The sequence below is a fragment of the Mauremys mutica genome, chromosome 3, assembly GCF_020497125.1.
Source record: "Mauremys mutica isolate MM-2020 ecotype Southern chromosome 3, ASM2049712v1, whole genome shotgun sequence".
In the NCBI taxonomy this organism is placed as follows: domain Eukaryota; kingdom Metazoa; phylum Chordata; order Testudines; family Geoemydidae; genus Mauremys; species Mauremys mutica.
This window is the reverse complement of record NC_059074.1, coordinates 56,464,180-56,488,057: the sequence shown is the minus strand read 5'-3', so window position 1 is coordinate 56,488,057 and position 23,878 is coordinate 56,464,180. Positions and strand designations below refer to the sequence as shown.

At 43.7% G+C, this 23,878-nt stretch overlaps 1 protein-coding gene across 1 annotated transcript in view; it reads right to left on the bottom strand.

Moving 5' to 3' along the window:
* Positions 1 to 509: 509 nt before the first annotated feature.
* The window catches only part of COL19A1 (collagen type XIX alpha 1 chain), a 332,926-nt gene continuing 309,557 nt past the window's right edge, over positions 510 to 23,878 (bottom strand). Inside the window, 5 exon segments of the mRNA XM_045008597.1 lie at positions 510 to 646; positions 873 to 950; positions 7,159 to 7,287; positions 20,374 to 20,440; positions 21,590 to 21,760. Coding sequence (XP_044864532.1) covers positions 510 to 646; positions 873 to 950; positions 7,159 to 7,287; positions 20,374 to 20,440; positions 21,590 to 21,760 — 582 coding nt within the window.

The window sequence follows — 23,878 nt, the reverse complement described above, 5'->3', positions numbered from 1 at the left end:
TCAGCTGGGTGTGGAAACCTATGCCATGACTTTCTGAAGTGAACAGTAACATTTCGTATGAACAGAGTTCCCCAGCACCCTACCTAAGAAAATAAACTTCAGTGGGAACATGTGAATTTAAAAACTTTACAACTGTAATTCACTCTGTAATAAGATGAATAAAACCATTATTAACAAGACTGAAAAATCTGTACTGTCTTAAGTCATCAAGTTGTAAGAAAATAAATTGTGTTTGAAGAGAAAAGATCATAAGAACTATTTGGGCCTGTTGCCGCTCTAAACCAGAGAAACAGTAAAAATATAACACATGGAATGAACTCACAAAATCATTTCAAAACTCTGACACGGCAATTAATGTAGTAAAAGGCTCGATCTAAGTGCACTATAAAATGTCTATATATTGTACAGTATATATATGGACAAAAATGCACTAAGTATTATGAAGATTAAATTGATTCATAAAGGGAAATAAGGTATAAACATGAACCAAAGTGTCTCTGGAGGGATGTTTATTTCCCACTGGCACGCTGTCGAGCCTGAGATACGTGATAGTAACAATCTGCTGGGTTGCACCTTCCGCTCGGCCCTGGAGGCCCCTGGGGACCTGGTGATCCTGGAGTGCCTGGGAGGCCTGGCACACCAGTGGCTGATAAAATAAATATTGCAATTAGCATAGACATCATCACTGTGCATATGAGCAGCCTCTTGGTATTCTGGTCCTTCGCACCAACTAAACAGCAAGAGGCATGGAGTCTGATTCTGACCTCCAAAGAAAATCAATGGAATTACACTGGTCTAAAACTGGTGTGAGATCAGAATCATGTGCAAAGAGTGTGTATTTGTTTTACAATGATAAAGCTAGAGACATTTACCTGAAGGGCCAGGTGGACCAGGATTACCTGGGAGTCCAATACCAGGCTCTCCTCTTTCCCCCTTCTGTCCTCTGTAACCTACAAAGGATAAAAAGATACAAAGAATAAGAGTGCCCTGTAATTATAACAATCTTTTTTCTAGGCACCTTACTGACCCAAAACTACCAAAACAAACATGTGAAAACTGATGCCCATTTTTTCTGAGACTGGTAATCCAGCTATTGTACTATTTACCTTCCTTTTATTACACTTGGGAAGATTCCTACCAGTAACTGATGGATCCTGAGACAGAAGAGTATCAATAGATAAATTGGCCTCACCCTTTCCAAAGATTTTCTGTTACTTTGGTCAAGACTCCAGGACAAAAAACCTGAACGTATATCCTACTTCAATATTAACCATAAGGTGAAATGATATATGGTATCAAACAAAAAATTAGATGTAGTAGAAAGAGTAAAAAACCTGCCTACCATGTACCTAACGTGCTCATTGTAGTGAATAGAATAGAATGCCGGAGGATAGCTTATATACCAAGGTAGTCAAACTTTCTGACCACCAGTAGCTCAACATCTCCCATGAGCTACTGCAGCTAATTTTTTATCATTTGTATTATGCGTGTATTTTACATTGTAAGATTTTTGGGCGGGGCCTACATCCTCCTGAGGGTTTGTAAAGTACTATGCACAGCTATGCCACTATATAAATGGGGGACGGGGGAGGAGCCCTTTAGTTATAGCGTACATCCACAGCGGTCTTCACTTTTAATACAGTGTTGCTGGAGCCTGTGAAGATTATAGGTTCCAGCATGCAACGGACTAGTGCTCACATGCTCAATAACTATGGATGGCACATTTGGATTTGTGCTCTGCACAGGCTACTACTCTGTACTGAAGATGAGTGGCTACGTTTGTTCAGCTGTATGCAAACAAATTCAGCCCTCAGCTGAATGAGAATTAGGTTCAGCCCTCCCGTTTCTTGGCAAGTTGTCAAGATGGTTCCATCAGCTGGGAAAACTCTGGATGTACTTAGAATAGCAGTACAAGAGTCACTGAAATGATAATATTCCTTACAATTTCCCTAGGCCTGTGACTTTTACATTAAAGCAAAATGACTGATGGGAAATAAATATAGTTTAAGAGGAATAACAAATCTGACACCAACACCTAACTTTTATAAGGATTTTTGGGAGGCCCATTTCTCCTCCTCCATGCAAGAGTAAAAGTGGGTGGGGTGGTGACATACACTCAAGATACACTGAGAATTAATGCTCCATCCCTGGTTAAATACAGAATTGCAACAGAGAAGATTAAATTTGCTGTGGATAAGGTACCAATATATTTCCAGTGTCTTACTATGTCAAGTAAGCTGCTCCTTTTTGGAGCAGCTGTCCCCCGATAAGAGCAAAATTAGAAGAGAAGGGTTGTGAGGTGACCAATGAGCACTGAGTCAATTGTTATCTGAACAATAATGGGACTGGTAGCTGTATGGCTGAAGTAGCCGGTTAGCAGTACAACATGGCAACACCACTTCATGTGACAACTCAAGAAGAAAATGGGAGGACATATAAGTATTGTGGGCACCAAATGAAACTATGCAATAGAATGGTTCGCAGATTCAAACAGTTTTTCTATTTAACACAAGATCATCTTAAATTTCAACGGAAAACCTATTATCAACTGCCATCATTCTTGGTCTCAGAGCAAAGCAGCGATTGGTAATTTAGTCTCCTCTCTCAACATCCCAACATTCCCCTTCAACACTGAAATGATAATTGGAGTCCATAAAATCCAAAACAGTAGAATACGCATGCAATGTGACATGCACGACAGGACAATCATATAAAAACAGGCAGGTATCTAAAAAGAAAACAAGCAATTGAATAATTCAGAGAGAAAAAAAGCTCTCTTTACATCAGCTGTGCATTCTGGTAGCTGAGCCCCATTAAACAGAACTGTCTAAGACATTCACACACAACTGTGAAACCCCAATACGAAAGGTGAAGGAGCTTATATTCAGTAATGGATCTTGAATTTGTTTTTAAATTGCCATGATTAACAGTATTTGTGACTATATAAGCTAGCTGGCTATGGAAGTTTTGTGCAATTCATTGCAGTTGCTACTGTTTGTGAAGGTCAATCACATAATTAAGAAGCTGATTAAATTTCGTATTTATTATACCTCTATGCGTCTTAATTTTACAATTAGTAGTTAGAGTACAGTTTATCAGAACAAACCCAGCTAATTATACTTTAACAAAACAGGGCTACCATTAATCATTTATGTTTTGTATTTCTATATGCATGGGGCACAAAGAAATCACATTTCAAATACATCATGTTTACAATGTTTATAACATATCATGTGTACATAATAACACGGTCAGAAAGGGACTGAGGCAGATTGACAAATTCTGTAAACATTACTGAATTTCAAGTCAATAATTAAAAAAACCCTCAAAAACAATACTATATACAGCAGGCACATTGTATGAGTGAAAATAGTATAAACAATGGCTAACTGTGTTTGAGTACATATACAAATGAGTCTTTTGTACATATTGGCATAGTAAGTTTCAATGATACCAACATTTAATAAAACATTTCTCAGGTAACTTTTCTAAAAATAGTGCTTTATTTTACAGTGTGTGAACAATAAGAAAAACATGTAAGTATATTATTGGAGCACCTTTCCGAAACAATCCAGTATTTAACTCTTGCAATTAAACAGTTGATTTTATATGAGGTATATTTTACGCAGAAGTAGGTCCCATGATTACACTTCTGGAGGATAATATTACAATCTACCTGAGCAAATTTTTAACAAACTCATATGAGGCACAGAGGAATATAACTATACACCTAAGTAAGGTTTTAGGTTTATTACAAAAAACCCAGGCACAGATCCGATGCCGTGTATTTTCTGTTGGCAGAGTTACAATTTCAGTAACAGGTTTTAATTTAATTCAAAAGGCTCACAAAAGGCAACAGTTTTCCTAAAGTCTTTTAATTGTGTTCTGGAAGTTTTATTTTGTTGTAATTCTTAAAACAACAAATACCCAGAAGATTTAGGTCCACCAGTATAATATGTGGATAGTTTTGGTAAACACTTAGTAGTGTGCAGAAAATATATACTATAGTGGTAGAGTGCTGTTTTCTTCTCATAGACTGATTTGACTGGAATTTTACATACAGTTTCAATAGAGTGCTAACTGCCAATATCATCATCATTAATAGTCTGTCAGCAGCATCACTACTCTAATCCAATAGTATATATTCAGGAGAGCACAATTACAGGAGAAAAGTCACTTGAGTTATTTAACTCAGAAAAGCTTCAACAAGATTTTTCTATGCAGTCCTGAGTCTCTTCTCCCCACACTGATACTCATGGGAGCTACAAGATTAGTGTCTAGAGAAAGATGAGGCTCTTTAGCATACATGAGAAGAGAAAGGACAACAATGCGAAAATATCTGGTGCATTTTACTGTGTAAATAATCTAGATATAAAAAAATCTTAAATACAAGAGACCATACCATAAACAGTTGTAAGAACAAAATTCTCCTGTCTGATCTCCCCTGGATATTTTGTGTGTAGGGCCAGTTCAGCCAAATCTGTGGCTGCAAGGATCATGTTTACCGCTTATGCTCTAGTGTAATATGGTATGTGAAAAAACAAACTGTTTCATACAGAAAGATCTCTGCCCTTCCCTTCTTGCTCTCAGTTACATCTGTGCAAACTCACGTAAATCAATGGAGTTAAGTCAGTTACTATAACTTTGAACACAATATAGACTCACATGAATGCTACTCCTGCAAATTTCACTGGTAACACTGCCTTATGGTATCATGTTACAATATTCGTACTGTATACTTACTTTTAAAAAATGAAAAAGAAATGTAAAAAAGTCTCACTCACTATTACATATAGCAGGGGTCGGCAATCTTTCAGAAGCAGTGTGCCGAGTCTTCATTTATTCACTCTAATTTAAGGTTTTGCGTGCCAGTAATACATTTTAACGTTTTTAGAAGGTCTCTTTCTCTAAGTCTATAATATATAACTAATCTATTGTTGTATGTAAAGTAAATAAGTTTTTTTAAATGTTTAAGAAGCTTCTTTTAAAATTAAATTAAAATGCAGAGCCCCCCGGACTGGTGGCCAGGACCCAGACAGTGTGAGTGCTGCTGAAAATCAGCTCGCGTGCCGCCTTCGGCACCTGCCTAGCCCAACATATAGCCTAACAGCTTCACTGCTAGTCCTGTATTCCAGCATCTGTGCTGCAACTTTTGTTGATATTATACCACTTCACTCCAAACCTAATGTAACATCATGATTATTTGTATCTGATACATTTTGTCGGATGCACCTACCAGTGAGGTTAACATCAGTTCTTCCTTGCAGTGTAGGAACATTGTCAAGGCTTGCAGTGAACAATTCTGGGCTCCATTAAAATTTTATGAATCTGCTCCCAATGTTCTAGGGATCCCTTAAGTATGTTTTTTTTTTAATTTGAGCACTGAAGCACTTAGGCACTGGCAACCTTTACTCTTCTCAAAAAACAATGGCAGAACTACAGTTTAAAATAACCAACCCAGTGCATATTATCTCTCTGGTATACCAGGTGTGCACATGAACATACCCTGTTGAACCTAGACACACATGCACATAACATGCTACCTTGCTGAGACTAGACATACATGTATGTTACATGCTTCCCTGAAGAGTCTGTCTACTACATTTTTTATTGTCTCTGATTGCTCAGTATTTTAAATTTTGTTGCCTGCACCCAAGAATGAAATGAACAGGCATAGAGGGAAGGACATCTAATGCTTGTGTCCTCTCTCTGGTTTCCCACTACTGATGTAGGGGTAGGTAGGCAGGTCAAACTTTTGCTTTTTCTTTCCTTTAAAGTGCAATTTTATATCAACACGTCTATTTTCTTATGCATCAGAGGTGGGAATGCCTCTCATTTAGCTCAAGCCTTGTTATTTTACATACTGAAACTGTGTACTGAAATGAAGGGTAAAGTATGTCGGAATCCTGTGTCAATGGGGAACTACTTTTACTTAAGAATAAAGCACCAAAAATAAGCTTATTTTTTCTATACGTATAGCTACCATCTTCACTTCTTGAAACTCACTAACTTGAAGTAATTCATATTACGGTTTGCTACTTCTGAGAGTATCCACCAGGTACAATCTCATTGAACAATCTAACAGTGGCATTAAAGTTGACCATTTACAGTGATCTGAATACTTAGAAAATTAACAAGTCACTGTTGCAAAACTCTAATCCCTTTTATTGCCTTCCTTGAGCCTTTATTCTTGTTTATTCTTCTTATTCTGAGCTCATCACATTTTTCAAGCTTCAATCAAGGGTTTGCTCTTATCAGTGTTATTAGTCTTTACTCTTCTTTTAGCTCTCCATTCCATACATCTTCAGATATGCTTTCATGTTCTTCATTCCAGTCTGACTTGCTCTGACTCCAGAGCAGACCAAACTAACAAAAGATAATAATAAAGAACTACCTATACATATATTGTAAATTATATACTATCCCCAAATCATTTTTATGTATTTTATAAATTCTTCTGCCATTCTTTTCCTATTAATTTCCCATGCTAGTGTGGTTTGTGATGAAATACAGGAGAATTCAATTATAATGAACTCAGTTTCTGTGAAACTACTTCTATGGTGAAGGATGGTACAGTAGAATCAAGGTCCCAAATTGTTTCAGTGCACTGCACTGTGCAATTTGCAGTTTTGAATTTAGTGAAAATCCAATTACTGTGAAACTGTTTTGTGAAAATAAATGACTTCACTGTAAGAGAGATACATTATATGGGGAATATTCTTTCCCTCGGTCTTTTCTCATCAGTGTTGTCTCTGGATCAGAACTGCAAGAACTCAGACTTAGAGCTCAAATCTTTGCTTCTCAGGAGATAACCTGGTTACTAGAAATGTGCATCAGATATGTTAAGAGCTACAATTGAGCACTGGTATAGTTTTTCTTCCATGTGAAATCACTTCTATAGCAGGTTTAGATAAAGTTTAGATACTGACAGATAGCTTATCATTTATTAGAATAAAATGCATTGATTAGGCATTTTTAATAGGGAAATACCACACATTTGCTATGGGTTAATTTATAGATCTACTCTGGAAATGCAGTAGTATGGTTTTAAAAGTTAATCATTAGGAAGCTAGATATGTAGTTCTAATTTAACTATCATTAGCAAGTATATGAAGACTAAAAGCACGATACCTATGAACATTTTATTAGAAACCCTACCTTGAGGTCCAGGTTCTCCTGGTGGCCCTGGTAATCCATCTTTTCCTGGTGGACCTGGTTTCCCATGACCGTGGGAAGCTAACATTGCAGCTGGAAGCTTCAGTTGGGATACAAACTGAGCCATCCTCTCTTCATTAACAAAGGACATAGAAAAGAAAATGTGTAAGAGATTTGGTAGCACAACATATGAAAATCACTAAAACACCAGCCTCAATTTCCAGACTAATCCAGAACTAGTTATCAGAAGTGACTTTAGCTAATCCTTTAAATAGATAATACCTTGATCTTACAAGGTGCTGGATACTCCTGTAAGCACTGAGAACCTTCAACCCCTTTGACATTAACGGCAGGAGTGCTTATACCTCCCAGAGTTGAGCACTAATGAATAAGCACTAACACTCATATTCTGCTGTATATATATATATTTTTACTATTTACAGTTCCCACCGTCTCCTGGTGATGGAAGTATACGGATACATGGCTACAGAACAGTATATAAAGAGAATGAAATTCACTCCTGTGCAGAGAGTCCACACAAGATCTATAATTCCACTTAAGGTACAAAAACAGGGCTTAAGTTGGACTTAAATTCTACACATCCTTGTACTGGCTGCCCTCTGCGCTGGGGTGAATTTCCCTCTATGGTTACCTTCCCTCTATGGTTTCCCTCTATGGTTACACCTGATGGAGTGTCTGAAGGTGTCAAACCTAAAAGTGATCACAGTTAAAAGCAGAGCCAAGTCAAAGTTGTCAGACACTTGACTTGTCAGGGAGGGTGCAAGTAACCCATTTCCCAGTGTGTGGAGAACGAGGAAATGCTGACTTCATTAATGAAGAAAAACCATTGAGATATGCATTCCACTAAGTCTTGCTGGCTCACTGCCTCTGAGATACAGGACTTGGAAGTGGCATATTCAGGATTTAGCTTTTGGACTAGTTGTTGGAGTGGCAAAGAAACTGCTTACGGTGGTTGGGCAATTTCCCAATTACAACCATGTCTGCTGCAAAGATTTTCAATTAAAAATATTAATATTACATGAGAATCAGACCAATGGTCCATCTAGCTCAATATACTGTCTCTGACAGTGGCCAGTGCCAAATACTTCAGAGGGAATGAACAGAACTGGGCAATTTTGAGTGATCCATCACCTGTTGTCCAGTCCCAGCTCCTGGTAATTGGAGGTTTAGGGACAATATAATCCACGTGTGGCTGCCTTATTAACTCTTTAGATGTAGTCAAAGATTGTTACTGTATAATTCTGAATCCATTCTAATGTTGTGGATTCAAAACTTTAACTCAAAGTCAGAATATTTCTGGGCTTGAATTCCATTCATCAGAGAATTTGAATAAAGAGCCGCATGGGCAGAAAATAAAATATTAAGGTGAAAAATGGAGCAGAGAACAGGTAACGTACAATTCTATTTTGAAACACAACTGTGGGGTTCCATGCATATGAATGACTCCAAATCACTGTATTTATGGTGCTGGGTGTTCTTCATAGAAAAACATGTGCACAAATGGCTTTCTATAGCATGCAAGTTCTGCTTTTTTAATATTTCTGTGCAAGAATGACAACACACAAATATAGGGCCTGATCCTGTAGCCACTCCAAGTACAGGACTCCCATTCTCATTGGTGGGAGTTCCACTTACAGAGTGACTACAGAAACAGGCTTACACCAGTCTTGTAACACACTAAATATTATTCTGCATAAGTTTGGCCCAGCTGTTAGTGCTTGGACTGACATGTTAGGCCTGGTCTACACTAGGAGTTTATGTCGAATTTAGCAGCGTTAATTCGATTTAACCGTGCAACCGTCCACACCAGGAAGCTAATTAGTTCGACCTAGAGGGCTCGTTAGTTCGAATTCGGTACTCCACCCTGACGAATTTGAATTCCTTTTCCTGTCTGGCCATTTTGAATCTCAATTCCTGGTTGGACATCGGGGCGAGCTCAGCAGCACTGGCAACGATGCAGAGCTCTCCAGCAGAGGGGTCCATGCAATCTCAGAGTAGAAAGAGGGCCCCAGCATGGACTGACCGGGAAGTCTTGGATCTGATCGCTGTGTGGGGCGATGAGTCTGTGCTTTCGGAGCTGCGCTCCAAAAAACGGAATGCAAAGACCTACGAGAAGGTCTCCAAAGCCTTGGCACTCAGAGGATACAGCCGGGATGCAACGCAGTGCCGCGTGAAAATCAAGGACCTCAGACAAGGCTACCAAAAAATCAAAGCGGCAAACGGACGCTCCGGAGCCCAGCCCCAGACATGCCGCTTCTACGAGGCACTGCATGCCATTCTCGGTGGGTCTGCCACCAGTGCCCCACCAGTGACTGTGGACTCTGAGGATGGGATAGTGTCGAGGGGCAGTTTCTCGGCGATGTTCGTGGATGGGGAAGATGAGGAAGGGTTTGTGGAGGACGAGGCAGGCGACAGTGCTTACAATACTGCTTTCCCCGACAGCCAGGATCTCTTCATCAGCCTCACAGAGATCCCCTACCAACCCTCCCCGGCCGTTAACCCGGACTCAGAATCAGGGGAAGGATCAGTCGGTAAGTGCTATAAACATGTAAACATTTATTTTTTAAAAAACAGGAATAAAAACTATATGAAAAGAAGGTCAATACATATAGGGATAGAACAGAAATCCTCTTGGGAGAGTTCCACGAAGCTCTCGTAGAGGTACTCGAAAAGCCTCCGCAGGAGGTTCCTGGAGAGAGGTGCCTTATTGGGTGCTCCGTGGAAGCACATTCTTCCGCGCCAGGCTATCCTCAGGTACAGTGGGAGCATTGCCTCGATGAGCATGGCAGCATAGGGCCCTGGTCTGTGCAGGGATTCACGCAGCATGCGCGCTCTGTCTCTCTTAGTGACCCGCCTCAGGGTGATCTCGCTCGGTGACTGCTGCATCTAATTAGGGGAATTAGTGTAATGTTACTATTGTGAATGCTTGACTTTTCCTTTGCATAACAATGACCGTCGTTTAATAGCCACGTGGTGGAGGCTGCAGAGGGAAAGCATACAGGGATCTTTCCCGGGGACAGCCGCGAGGGGCTAGAACAGGGTCAGACTTTATGCTTTCCAGATTGCCTGCAGCAGGAGGGCACTGCTATCCATTAACTGTTAAGTAGCCTAAAGTTTACGGCTTACCAGGCCTGGCTGCTACACGGATTCTGCTGTCCTGCCCCGCTTGTCTGATCTCCAGTGCAAGACCCCAGGCAATGAAAGCGAATGCCGAAAATTCGAACTTGTCCTGAGAGCGCATGAGATAGGTGCCGTGTATGGTCTTGTTCACAGAGACAGACTAGACTGTGTTCAGTGTTCGCAAACATGTATCTTTGCAAGGAAATCACTTCCTTTTTCCCATCACACAGCTGTGGCTGTTTCCCGACCTGCCCCGGCATCCCCCTCACAGAGGCTGGCGCAGATTAGGCGGCGAAAGAAAAAGACTCGGGACGAGATGTTCGCTGAACTGATGGCCTGCTCCAGAGCCGAGGCGGCCCAGCAGAGCCAGTGGAGGGAGACCCTCTCTCAGCAGCAGCGCTCACACAGCGAACGGGAGGACAGGTGGCGGCAGGAAGACCAGCAGGCGACTCAAACGCTGCTTGGACTAATGAGGGAGCAAACGGACACGCTCCGGCGCCTTGTGGATGTTCTGCAGGACCGCAGGCAGGAGCAGAGAGCCCCCCTGAACTGTATCTGCAACCACCCTCCCCCGCCACAAAGTCCTGTCCCCCCCTCACCCAAAATCACAAGAAGGAGGGGCACTAGGGGCCGTGAAAACTGTCACTCCACCCCAGCAGAGCGCTCATGTAACAAACAGCTCTCATTCCCTAAAGTATGAGAATTGCTTCCCTTCCTGGCTCACCCAATCCAAAATCCCAGTTTCATCCCCCAACTGTGTAGTTGAGTATTAAAAATAGTTTGCTGTTCATTACTGTTTCCGTCATGTTTCTTTGCAGAAGATTTTTTGTGAAGGGGAGATAGGGGTTTGTTAATTGCATAGGACAGCCACCATTACCAGGGTACAGACATGGGGGCAGGATCAACAGCAGGTCACACACAGAGTGCAGTCACTAGGCACCCGGGTCACTCTGGGAGGTGTCTGCTGTCCCAGGTCAGTCTGGGAGGTGTATGCTGCCCCAGGGTCCGAGCGCCTGGCATCCACAAATGGCAAGGCAGGCTGCCCTTACCATGCCCTTCCACCCTAGCCATGAGCCTCTCCGATGCCCTGAGCCCCAGGCAGAGCCATCATCCCCCTACACCTACTCACCCTTCCCACACACCCCTCACCCCTTCCTGCAAACCCACCCCTTCCTGCACACCCTCCTGTAACCGTCTTCCCCCCAGAGACTGCTGTAGGAGCAGGAGCCTGTCATTCCTCGAGTGTAGAAGTGGTCTGTACATCACTGCACACCGTACCCACCACAGTCTGCGTCCCTGTTTGAACCCTTTAACGCGAATTCGTTAGTAAAGAAAATTTGTTAATTAAAAATGTTCCAATAACTTTATTTTTAAACGTCTGTTGGAAGGGGGGAAACCTGGTGAATGGGGTATGTAACCGCTGAAAAAAGTCAATAGTAACTGAAACAGGGGCAGGTTCAGCTTCTCTGTAAAGAGACTGGACAGTCATAGGTTACCCTGCTCTCTGAGGAACCTAGCTTTCAAAGCCTCCCGGATGCACAGCGCTTCCCGCTGGGCTCTTCTAATCGCACGGGTGTCTGGCTGAGCGTAATCAGCAGCCAGGCGATTTGCCTCAACCTCCCATCCCGCCATAAAGGTCTCCCCCTTGCTCTCACAGAGATTGTGGAGCACACAGCAAGCTGCAATAACAATGGGGATATTGGTTTCACTGAGATCTGAGCGAGTCAGTAAGCTCCTCCATCTCCCCTTGAGACGTCCGAAAGCACACTCCACCACCATTCTGCACTTGCTCAGCCGGTAGTTGAAGAGCTCCTTGTCACTGTACAGGGCGCCTGTGTAGGGCTTCATGAGCCAGGGCATTAGCGGGTAGGCTGGGTCCCCGAGGATCACTGTAGGCATCTCCACATCCCCAACAGTTATTTTGTGGTCCGGGAAGAAACTACCTTCCTGCAGGCGTCTAAACAGACAAGAGTTCCTGAAAACACGCGCGTCATGAACCTTGCCCGGCCACCCGACGTAGATGTTGGTAAAACGTCCCCTATGGTCCACCAGTGCTTGCAGCACCATTGAAAAGTAGCCCTTTCGGTTAATATACTGGCTGGCCTGGTGGGCCGGTCCCAGGATAGGGATGTGAGTCCCATCTATAGCCCCACCGCAGTTTGGGAATCCCATCGCGGCGAAGCCATCTATGATGACCTGGACGTTTCCCAGGGTCACTACCTTTGAGAGCAGTAGGTCAACGATTGCGTGGGCTACTTGCATCACAGCAACCCCCACGGTAGATTTGCCCATGCCAAAGTGGTTCGCTACTGACCGGTAGCTGTCTGGTGTTGCAAGTTTCCAGAGGGCTATGGCCACTCGCTTCTGCACACTCAGGGCTGCTCGCATCCGGGTGTCCTGGCGCTTCAGGGCAGGGGCCAGCAAGTCACACAGTTCAAGGAAAGTGCCCTTACGCATCCTGAAGTTTCGCAGCCACTGTGATTCATCCCAGACCTGCAGCACTATGTGGTCTCACCAGTCCGTGCTTGTTTCCCGGGCCCAGAATCGCCGTCCCATAGCATGAACGTGACCCATTGCCACCATGATCTCCGCGGCGCGGGGTCCCGTGCTTTGTGAGAGGTCTGTGCCACTCTGACACTTCATGTCCTCACTGCGCTGCCGGAGCCTCCTCGCCCGATTTCTCAGCAGCTGACTGTGGAAGAGGTGGACGATAAGGTGCGAGGAGTTGACAACGGCCATAAGTGCAGCGATGATTGCAGCGGGCTCCATGCTCGCAGTGCTGTGGCGTCCGTGCTGTCACTGACCAGAAAAGTGCGCTAACAGATTTCCCGCTGGCGCTTTCAGGGAGGGAGGGCGGGAGTGACGGTTGAATGACGACGGTTACCCAAAACCACCCTCGACACATTTTTCCCCCAGCAGGCATTGGGGGATCTACCCAGCATTCCAATGGGAAGCGGGGACTGCGGGAACTGTGGGATAGCTGCCCAGAATGCACCGCTTCCAATGTTGACGCTTGCCCCGTTAGTGTGGACTCACAAAGTCGAATTAGTGTCCTTAGTGTGGATACACAAATTTGACTTCATAAGGTCGAATCCACAAATTCGACCTAAGTTAAATCGAACTACTCTTGTAGTGTAGACAGACCCTTAGAGGGACAGGTTTGATTCCTGAGCTTTGCAGGGCTTTGAAGGCTGAACATTTAACCCTAACTTTGCTCTGCAGTAACCATTATGGCAGAAGGGAAGGAGGGACCTATATCAAGCCATCATAAACCAAGCAGAGCCAACTGATTGTGGGGGAGAGGGGGAAGAGAAGGTACAGATGGAAAGTAAGTTTCCACTGAGGACTGGGAACAGGAAAATTCTCTCTTAAGGGTATACTAATTTATTCCTCAAACAGGAACAAACAAACAAACAAACAGGCCTTATTGGTGTTCAACGTCCACACCAAAACTAGTGCCAGCTGTGAATACAAACAGCAGAGTATTCACAATAAGGTCAGAGAAGTTAGTGTACATGCTAGAGTTGATTGATGTATTTGTTTGAATAATAATTCTTTTTTGGTAAGTGAATTTTTCATAAACCAGTCCTGATTTTTTCAAGTATGTCTACTATTTGTATATATGTGATGAATAGCTTCTACAAATATTTTTCAAACTATTAGTTGTCATTAATGGTTTGCTTTGACTATTTGGTTATCATTGTTCATGCTGTGAAGAGATCTGCCAAAATGACATGGCATTACTTCTGCTTCCCGACTAGAAAACTAACTTTTTAAATAGAACAGCAAATGACTACATTGCTGTAAGAATTAATGGCTGAATAAACTCGCCTCAATTCATGAAACATTCACAATTTGCAAATATTTTGGGAATTCATGACAGAGGCTGAACACTCACAAATAATATACATTAATTATTGCCTTGAGCCAATATCTCAACTCCTTTTAGGAATGGTTTAATATTTCTTAAGTAAAGAGGAGACATAAATAAGGAAACATGTCAAAGAGTAAAGATAGTATCAATGTATATTTCAACACCAAGGACTGAAATTAACATGACACAATTCCATCTGAAACACATAGCATGCAGAAAAGCAGTTAACATGCATAATAGTATGTATATCTTTTCTAAAGAACTGACATTATAACTCTTTAGGCTAATATATTTATGGAGAAAGGACAATTAAATAGATATTTTGGAATGAGACACCTGTGCAAAAAGTAAAGCTTAAATACATTTCTAGATTATCTTTCATACATGTGATATACTATATACATTATTACGGTTGAAGTTTAATGTTAAACTAGCTAAGAGTTATAACTAATAGTTAAAACAATTTTAGCTAATAGTTAAATCTAATTATTATTTTACATATATTGTGACAGGGTCGGGCCAGATGGCTACAGGAGAGTGTAGAAGGCAGATATATTAGCCCCAGATTAAGCAGGTCCCTTTTCCCTGGGTAAGGTAACAGGAGTGGGTTCCAGAACAATCAAGAACTTGCTGGAACCAATTACGGCAAGCAGGCTAATTAGGACACCTGAAGCCAATTAAGAAGCTGGTAGAATCAACTAAGACAGGCAGGCTAATCAGGGCACCTGGTTTAAAAAGGACCTCACTTCAGTCAGTGAGGGGCATGCAAGGAGTGGGAAGTGAGAGGGCATGCTACTGGCGGACTGAGGAGTACAAATGCTATCTGGCATCAGGAGAAAGGTCCTGTGGTGAGTATATAGAAGGTGTTTGGAGGAGGCCATGGGGAAGTAGCCCAGGGAGTTGTAGCTGTCATGCAGCTGTTACAGGAAACAGCTGGAACTCGGAGTAAAGGGCGGGCCCGAGTTTCCCCCATTTCTCCCTCCCTATTGCATACAAGAGGCGTTGACCTGGACTGTGGGTCCCACCAGAGGGGAAGGTCCCTGGCCTGTCCCCTGATCCACTAGGTGGATCAGCAGAGATGGCAGGGATTGTTCTTCTCCCTTTTCCCCATGCTGGCCAGTGACGCAGTTAGCTGAGTGAATGGCAGGTTTGAGCCACTAGCAAAAGTAGCCAAACTGAGGGCTGCCATGAATCTCTGAGGTGAGCAAATCTGCCAATAAGTGCAGGACCCACCAAGGCAGAGGAGGAACTTTGTCACAATATCTATTTAAATATATCTTAATACATTTGGCAATATGTAAATAATTTTGGTTTAAAATACTTTACATATTTATAAGTTATTATGTTTCTCCTTTTAGAGTAGTTTTATTACAAAGATTAATAACGACAGTTTTTAACAAACATTATTCTCATCCACTTGCTATATCATATATTGTTTTGCACATGGTAGTCAAGATACTTATACGTTCAAGTATTATGTAGTTTAATTACAAACATTGGTTATGAGAACCAACTTACTTTATTAATATAATCATAATACATGTAATTTCATGAGTTTTATAACACAGATAAAAATGCCCAAATAAATGGGCATGGCTCTAATTGAATAATTTTAAATATTTCTATATACTTTCCATCCCAGCTGTCTTAGCAGGTTGATTGCAATCCAGTTTAAACCAGTCTGTGAGTGGCCAGAAATGTGTGCATTAAATGTAGGGTTGCCAGGTGTCTGGTTTTCGACTGGAAAGACCGGTCGAAAAGGACCCTGGTGGCTCTGGTCAGCACCGCTGACCGGGCCTTTAAAAGTCCGGTCAGCAGTGCCGCAGGTCTAAGGCAAGCTAGTCCCTAGCTGTCCAGGCACTGCACTGCGCCCTGGAAGCGGCCAGCAGGTCTGGCTCCTAGGCAGGGAAGCCATGGGGCTCTGCGCACTACCTCCGCTCCGAGCACCAGCTCCGCAATCCCATTGGCCGGGAACCAATGGGGGGGCGGTGCCTGCGGGCGAGAGCAGCGCGTAGAGTCTCCTGGCCCCCCATGAGAAGCTGGACCTGCTGGCCACTTCCCGGGAGCAGTGCAGTGCCTGGACAGGCAGGGAGCCTGCCTTAGCCCTACAGCACCACTGCCCACGGTAATCCCAAGGCCCAACCCCCTGCCCCAGCCCTGAGACCCCCCAAAACCCAGAGCCCCATCCTGCACCCCAAACCCCTGCCCCAGCCCAGAGCCCTCACCCCCTTTGCACCCTGACCCCCTGCCATAGCACAGAGCCCCATTCTGCACCCCAAACCCCTCATCCATGGCCCACCCCAGAGCTCACACCCCCAGCCCAGAGCCTGTACCCTCTCCCACAGCCCAACCTCCTGCCTCAACCTGCAGCCCCCTCCCACACACTGAATCCCTCAGCACACCCCCAGCCTGCAGCCCCCTCCTGCACTGTAAAACTCCTCATCCCCAGCCCCACCCCAGAGCCCTCACCCCGCCCTGCACCTCAACTCCCTGCGCCAGCCCCTTCCAACACTTTGAACCCCTCATTTCTGGCTCCACCCCGGAGCCTGCACCCCCAGATAGAGCCCTCACCCACTCCCGCACCCCAATCCCCTGCCCCACCCCAGTGAAAGTGAGTGATGGTGGGGGAGAGCGAGCCACCGAGGGAGGGGGAATGTAGAAAGTAAGGGGTGGGGCCTTGGGGAAGGAGCGAGGTTAGGGTGTTCGGTTTTGTGTGATTAGAAAGTTGGCAACCCTAACTAGATGGCTGCCTATGACTCTAAGAGTTAATATGAAGGAGACAGACTATCTCACTGGAAGATTTTGCAGGTTATTAGAAGAGTGTCTTTGGTTAGCAGGTGGCAGTAAATACCCAAACCTTTTAGCTGTATAAAACAGGGATGAATGTATTGTGGGAGAATAGGCTTTCTGTGCCTCCTTAACAACGTCCAGGCCTCCCATCAAAACCTTTAGTGTGAGTGAGAGTGAGAATGTCTACAATGCAGAGTTTTGTCACCAAAAGTTATGCTGCTTTAATTAAAGCACTTTAATTAAACTGCTGTTGCATGTCCACACTATGCTCCTTGTGTCAGCAGAGTGCATTCACACTAGCAGCTCTTGCATTGACACAGAGAGCAGTGCACTGTGGGTAGCTATCCCACTGTGCAATTGGCCGCAGGGTGTTTTGGGAAGGGTTTGCACTGCCTCATGGGGCAGGCACAGCATCACATGATGCAGGTTTTTCAATCCCATTGTTCCATAGGCATCTTACTAGACTGCCAGTTGCTTTTCAACTGAAATGGGGGAGGGGGGAAGTGTGTGACAGGGAACGTGTGTGGGGAGGTGGGGGTGGGAGGAGAGACAGACAGTGTGTGTGTTGGGGGAGTGTGAGAGAGAGTGGGAAGTGTGTATGTGAGAGAGACAAAGTGTATATTGAAGGCATAGGCGGTGCACGAAGTAGACCCCTGGGCCTGCCCCTTCTGCCCAAGGCCCTGCCTATGCCCTGTCCCTTCCTCCCTCCCCGCTGGAGCCCCAAACTCCCCACCCCACGGCCGGAGGAGCCCCAGTCAAACCTCCCCCGAGCTACCAGCTGGCCCACTCTATGCACACCAGCTGGCCCAAGCACCAGCCCAACCCCCAGGCTGGCCTGAGCCACCCTAGCTGCCGGCCCAGAGTGAATGCACTCTGCTGCCAGCTTAGGGGGAGAAGAGGAGTGAGGGCGGGGCCTCAGTGTGAAGCATGGGCCTGGGTTAATGGAGACTTAGCCTCCTCTGGCCTATTATACCCGCCACCCACGGTTGCGGGAGTATGTGTAGGGGGAGAGTGAGTGTGTCGGCATGCCGTCTCTAAGTGCAGACAGCCGCAGGAAGCAGCCAGTCCTGGGGGAGGGAGGGAGAGGAGAGAGGGACATCCTGACATGAGCCCCCGCCTCCCTCCCTAACTCTGTACAGCACAGCAGTCTCTCACATGCACACACACATCCACCCCTGCCTGCCTGCCTCTGTGTTCGTAGTGCAGAAGAGAGAAACATTCCACATTAATGATTTGCTCTACACAAATGTCTACACCAGGCCTGCACAACTAGTAAAGCGGCGAGGGCCACATTACTCCAAAGAAAACAGCTGAGGGCTGAAACCTCCCGGCCTTGCGGAAACACCCACCCCCAGCACCTCCCGGCCCCATGGAAACACCCCGCCCCAGCGCCGCCCAGCCCTGCAGAAACAAACCCTCCTTCCCCAGCGCCGCCCCACTAAAACAGCTGTGGGCCAAAAAGGAAGGTTGTGGGTGGGGAGGTGATACTTGATTTTAAATCAACCAGGGGCTCCCAGCTAAAGAGGTGGCTGAGAGCCCTCAGGGGCAAATTAAAGGGCCCGGGGCTCCGGCGGCTGGGGGAACCCGGAGCTTTGCGGGGCTGGGGCAGGAATTTAAAGGGCCCAGAGCTCCTGCTGATGAGGGAAGCCCGAGCCCTTTAAATCCCAGCCGTGGCCGGGAATCAAAGGGCTCTGGGCTGCCCCAGCTGCGGGGAGCCCTGAGCCCTTTAAATCTCAGCCGCGGCCAGGATTCAAAGGGCTCTGGGCTGCTCGCAGCTCTGGGCATACGGCCCGTGGGCCGTATGTTGTGCAGGCCTGGTCTATACTAATGCTTTGTCGCTTTAAGTTTGCCGCAAAAAGCTTTATGCCTCTAGTCAAGGTGGTTTTGTCGCTGAAACTGAAGAGTTTTGTTGCCAAAAGTGGCATTGCAGTGTGTACACCTGCACTGTTCTGTTGCCAAAATCTGCCTTTTGGTGACAAAACTGTGGTGTAGATAAGGCCAGAGAGAGAGAGAGAGATGCTGACCACTCTGGGATGGGCAATGCAGTCTGAGGGAGGGAAAGGAGAACGTAGCCATGCCCCGGACTGCTCCAGAGCCTGAACAGTGACACGGAAAAATCTGATTGCAGCTTTGGCCATGCTCATTGACCTCAGAGTTATGCCACTACTGCCCAAAACTGATGTAAAATCCTAGCGTTCTGAGTTCCTCCCTACCTGCTTTGGGCTAGGTCAGAAATGTTAAAGCTATTCATGCTATTTGGTGCTTCTGCTTCCAGCCCTGACTAGAAACAATAAGGATAGATGTGTATAACATGAAAAATAGGGTTTTTTTTTTGTTTGTTTTTTAAAGTGAACCTCAACCCAGCTGCAGTTTGGCCTATATTTGCATTTTGGGTTAATCTTTGGGGTAATTATATATTTTTATTTTACCCAAATGAGTTCACCCGTCTTTAACAGTGAAAAAACAAGCAGGACAATGGTTCATTACTTAAGAAAAAGGGCTACAATAAATACAGAATGACTGGAATTGTGCCTTAATGAACGTGATGAACCAATCAAAGCACATAATTGAAAGTCTTCCAATGAGATGTAAAGGAAGTTACACAACCCTAACACAATTGAAATTTTTGTGAGAAAAATAAGGAATATAAGGCAAAAAGTACAAGCAATGAGAAACTGAGAAATCAGCAGGATGTAAGAATCTGGAAACACAGAACACAGTTTACGTATCAGAGCATGGCAGAATAAGAATAAAAATGTAAATACCATATCTTCACTTAAAAGCCACCCATAACTACTAACAACCTTCATTTAATAGCTATACCTTTACCATCTAAGATTCAAGGGAAAATAATTAAATTTAATAAATGCTACATTGTTCTTGAAACTGCTTTTGATTTAAAGCTAATGGCAGTTAATGTAATTTAAGAGAAGCTGTGGCTTCATTAACAACGTATATGAACTGTTTTCTTTTAAATCAATACACAGTTAATGGGGAGCTTCTGAATTAGTTGGAAATAAAATTGCACAATCCTAAACGTTGTCCAGTTAATGCAAGAAGACAATGGGAATTTTACCTCTGTGGGATCAGGCCCTTCACATTCCAACTATTATTTATTTTTTTACTTTTGCTATTACTATTAACATTTTGAACAATCTTTGTTTTTTAATGCTAAACTGTATTGCATGTTCTGGTTAACAGATTTTTGAACATGCAGTAACAGTTATTTGTTTGAATATGATTTTATTAGATAGACTTTCACTTTTATTATACCTAAGTGTAAATAATCAATCAAGCAGAAAGGATGTCCTTGCACAATTGTTTAGAAAAGGTACACAAAGACTATACGGAAGTAAACATCTAGAACAGAAGATAAGATTTACATTTAGTTGTACAACATTTCATTTCCTTACCTTCAAAAACTCTAAGAACCTCTTGTTTGATGTATTTTTTCATTTCTTCAAATGAAACTGTGTCAGCCTGATGGAAAAACCAACAGGGGACACACATCAGTAATCTACAAATGTGGAAACAGAACATTCTGAAAGCAGCATATCTGATGCTGCTGAATAGATAAATTTAATCAAGGGATCGTGTAGTTGCATTGAGTATACAAAGGAAAGCACATAAAGCTTTTGCTGGAGATTAAACACTGAGAGAAGTTAAGGCATTTAATTAGCTGCAAAGGCTGTTTATTGCAGGTACACTATAATATTATGAACAATTACTGATCCTATGAAATAAGCAGCAACATGTTCAGATTATATCATTAAAATAAGCACGTTTTTTGTCATATGTTTTAGCACAAATTTGTCACTATCAGATCTGTGAAAGACTTTCTAAAGATGTCCAATAATGTAGTTTTATCATTCTCACCCTTTGTATGTTGCTTGTCTATTTAGATTGTCAACTCTTGGGGGGAGGGACTGTCTCTTGTTCTGTGTTCGTGTAGCATGTAGCAAAATGATGCACTAATCTTGGTTGGGGACTATTTTTGTTATTGTTGTTTGTTTTTTGCATAAAAGTAGCATCATCAATGCTGATATGATGAATAACTCAAACCACAGCAGGGTGAAATATCCATTATCTGAATGATTGTGTCTTCCAAGTTAATAAATATTCAGAGCACAAAGGTATGTGTGTGGAAAAAACAGAAGGCGTGTGAATGAAGAAATGCAGTGTTAGGAAGTATTTAGTGTTATTTTTAGGTACTAATTTCTGGGGAGAGTGTTGGGATGTGTTTCTTTCTTACATACTTTCACTTGTATTTTAGGTCTTTATTTTACAATGCTTCACATACAAAACTAATTGTATAGTGTAATCATCTATCCAATTTGTCAAAAGCAAAATTTAATTAATTGACCTTAAGCTATTTTCAGTGTAGCAGAGACTACCACAGTTCAGGTATGGAACACTAACAAAAAAAAAAGAAAATTAAAAATGATGGCTTGATTGCTTGCACTGATTTTTTTTCATTTGATAACTGAACAATTAGACAGCTCAAAGTAACTTTAGTATTTGTGATGTATTGTACTGGATAAGTATGGATTCATTTCTGCTCCCCAGAACGCACAATGTTTACTTCTCTAGGTTCCCCCAGCAACCAACCAAAGCACTTTATTTTCTTACCGGAAAACCTGGAGGACCTGGGGAACCTGGGGAACCCTGATGACCTGGTGATCCTGGATAGCCCCTGTCTCCTGGTGGTCCAGAAGGTCCTATACCCCCCTTTTCTCCTGGAAGGCCAGATTTTCCTCTTTCACCTTGTGGACCTCTGTCCCCTGGAATACCTTGATCTCCCTATTCAAAATAAGAAGCATAGAGAATACGTCTGTTAGTCTATAAGGTGCCACAGGACTCTTTGCTGCTTTTACAGATCCAGACTAACACGGCTACCCCTCTGATACTTGATAGAGAAGATTGTTATTCTATATTAATCAATCAATGTGAAAACTCAATCAAGAATGTTGGGAAGAAACTTCTCTCCTGAATGACACTGAATGTCCATTTGGAGAGGGAATCATATTTGGAAAATAATTCAGAAGCTGATGCTTTCTTTGAAAAACAAAGGAGACCATATTCTCTTTTCATCTGTTGTAATGTTTACATTCAATGACAAAGAAAATCATAGGTGCTGTAAGTGGGGATGCTGCCGTTCCCACTGGCTTGAAGTGGTTTACATCATATACAGAGTTTACAGTTTGGTTGAACAGCTCTCAGCACCCCTACTATACAAATGGTTCCAGCACCCCTGAAAAAAATGTTGATGTACAAGAATGAACTAAAAGACCATACAGAAGGATTACACCAAGCATTACTGGGTTTCAAAACATGGTCTCTCTCTAAAATAGATGAAAATAAAATTAAAAGTTCTTGGGTGGTTATGCCTGATCAAGAGCCTAATAGTTTTCTTTCTATCAAATCGATCACACTTTTATGTTCCCCTCTGCCATAGTATCTGAGCACCTCACAATCTAATTAATCCTCACAACACTCAATGAGGTAGAAGGACTATTATCCACATTTGATGATGGGGATCCAAGAGACTGAGACTGAATGACTTGCCTAAAGTCACATGGGATCAGGCCAAACTATTAAATGACTAGAACCACAGAAAGCCTAATCTTCCCCTCTCTTTCTCTAGTGAAGACTTACAGCAGACCCTAATACAAGCAGGTTGTAGAGCAGGGGTGGACAAACTATGGCCCGTGAGCTGTTTTAAGCTGGCCCAAGAGCTCCTGCCATGACCCCAGGTCGGGGGCTGCACCATGTGGTTTGGCCCTGCTCCGGTGCTCCAGCTGGGGTGCTGGGTTGGGGGCCGCACTGCGCAGCTCCCAGAAGCAGCCGCATGTCCCCACTCCAAGGGTCGGGGGCCACTCCATGCGTAGGGGCCGGAAAAGGGACATGCCACTGCTTCCAGGAGCTGCTTGAGGTAAACGCTGCTCAGAGCCTGCACCCCCTGAGCCTCTCCCCATGCTCCAAACTCCTCAATCCCAGCACAGAGCACCCTCCTGCACCCCAAATCTCTCATCCCTTTCCTGCACCCCTGCCCCAGCCCTGATCCCCCTCCCGCCCTCTGAATCCCTCAGTCCCAGCCCAGAGCACCCTCCTACACCCCAAACTCCTCATCCCCAGCCCCACCCCAGAGCCTGCACCCCCAAACCAGAGCCCTACCCCCTCCCGCACCCCAACCCCAATTTTGTGAGCATTCATGGCCTACCATACAATTTCTATTCCCCAATGTAGCCCTCAGGCCAAAAAGTTTGCCCACCACTGTTGTAGAGGGTGTAACATATGAAACAGGGTAGAAGGGACACAATATAGATATAAATAGGCTAACAGGAGTTATATTATAAAGAGAAAAAAGTTGCTAAACCTTAGTAGTTCAATGAAATGTTAAGGGGAGCTGAATACAAATTAGCATTCAGTACAGCAAGTATCTAAAAGCTGTGCCCAAATGGGAGCTGCACTGGAATTTGACTTGTGTTCTCAATGGGACATGCCTCCCTATTAAACTGAGTGTAGCAATATGATGCATTGCAGAACTCTGTGGGCTGCATTTGCCCCATAGGCCATATTTTGGCCACTCCTGCTCTAGTGCACACTAAAAGGGAAGGGAAAGAAATATATCATATCAACACAGTTTCTACTGAGTCAGGTGATAATAAATCAATGGGATATTTATGTGCCATTTTCATGATATTGTAATAAGGAATATATAGACTCAATATACCAGGCACAAATTAGAGAAAAGAAATACAGTAGACATTTGAACAGATTTGGTATTTGACCTTGATGGCAAAACTGTGAGAAATTAAGTGCATGTGTTTTTCTGGACTTGGTGTGTTCCACAGTTTCAGTTCATCAAAATAATAGCAGATAGAAGAAGTTGTTTTTAATGATTTATTTCCTTGCAAA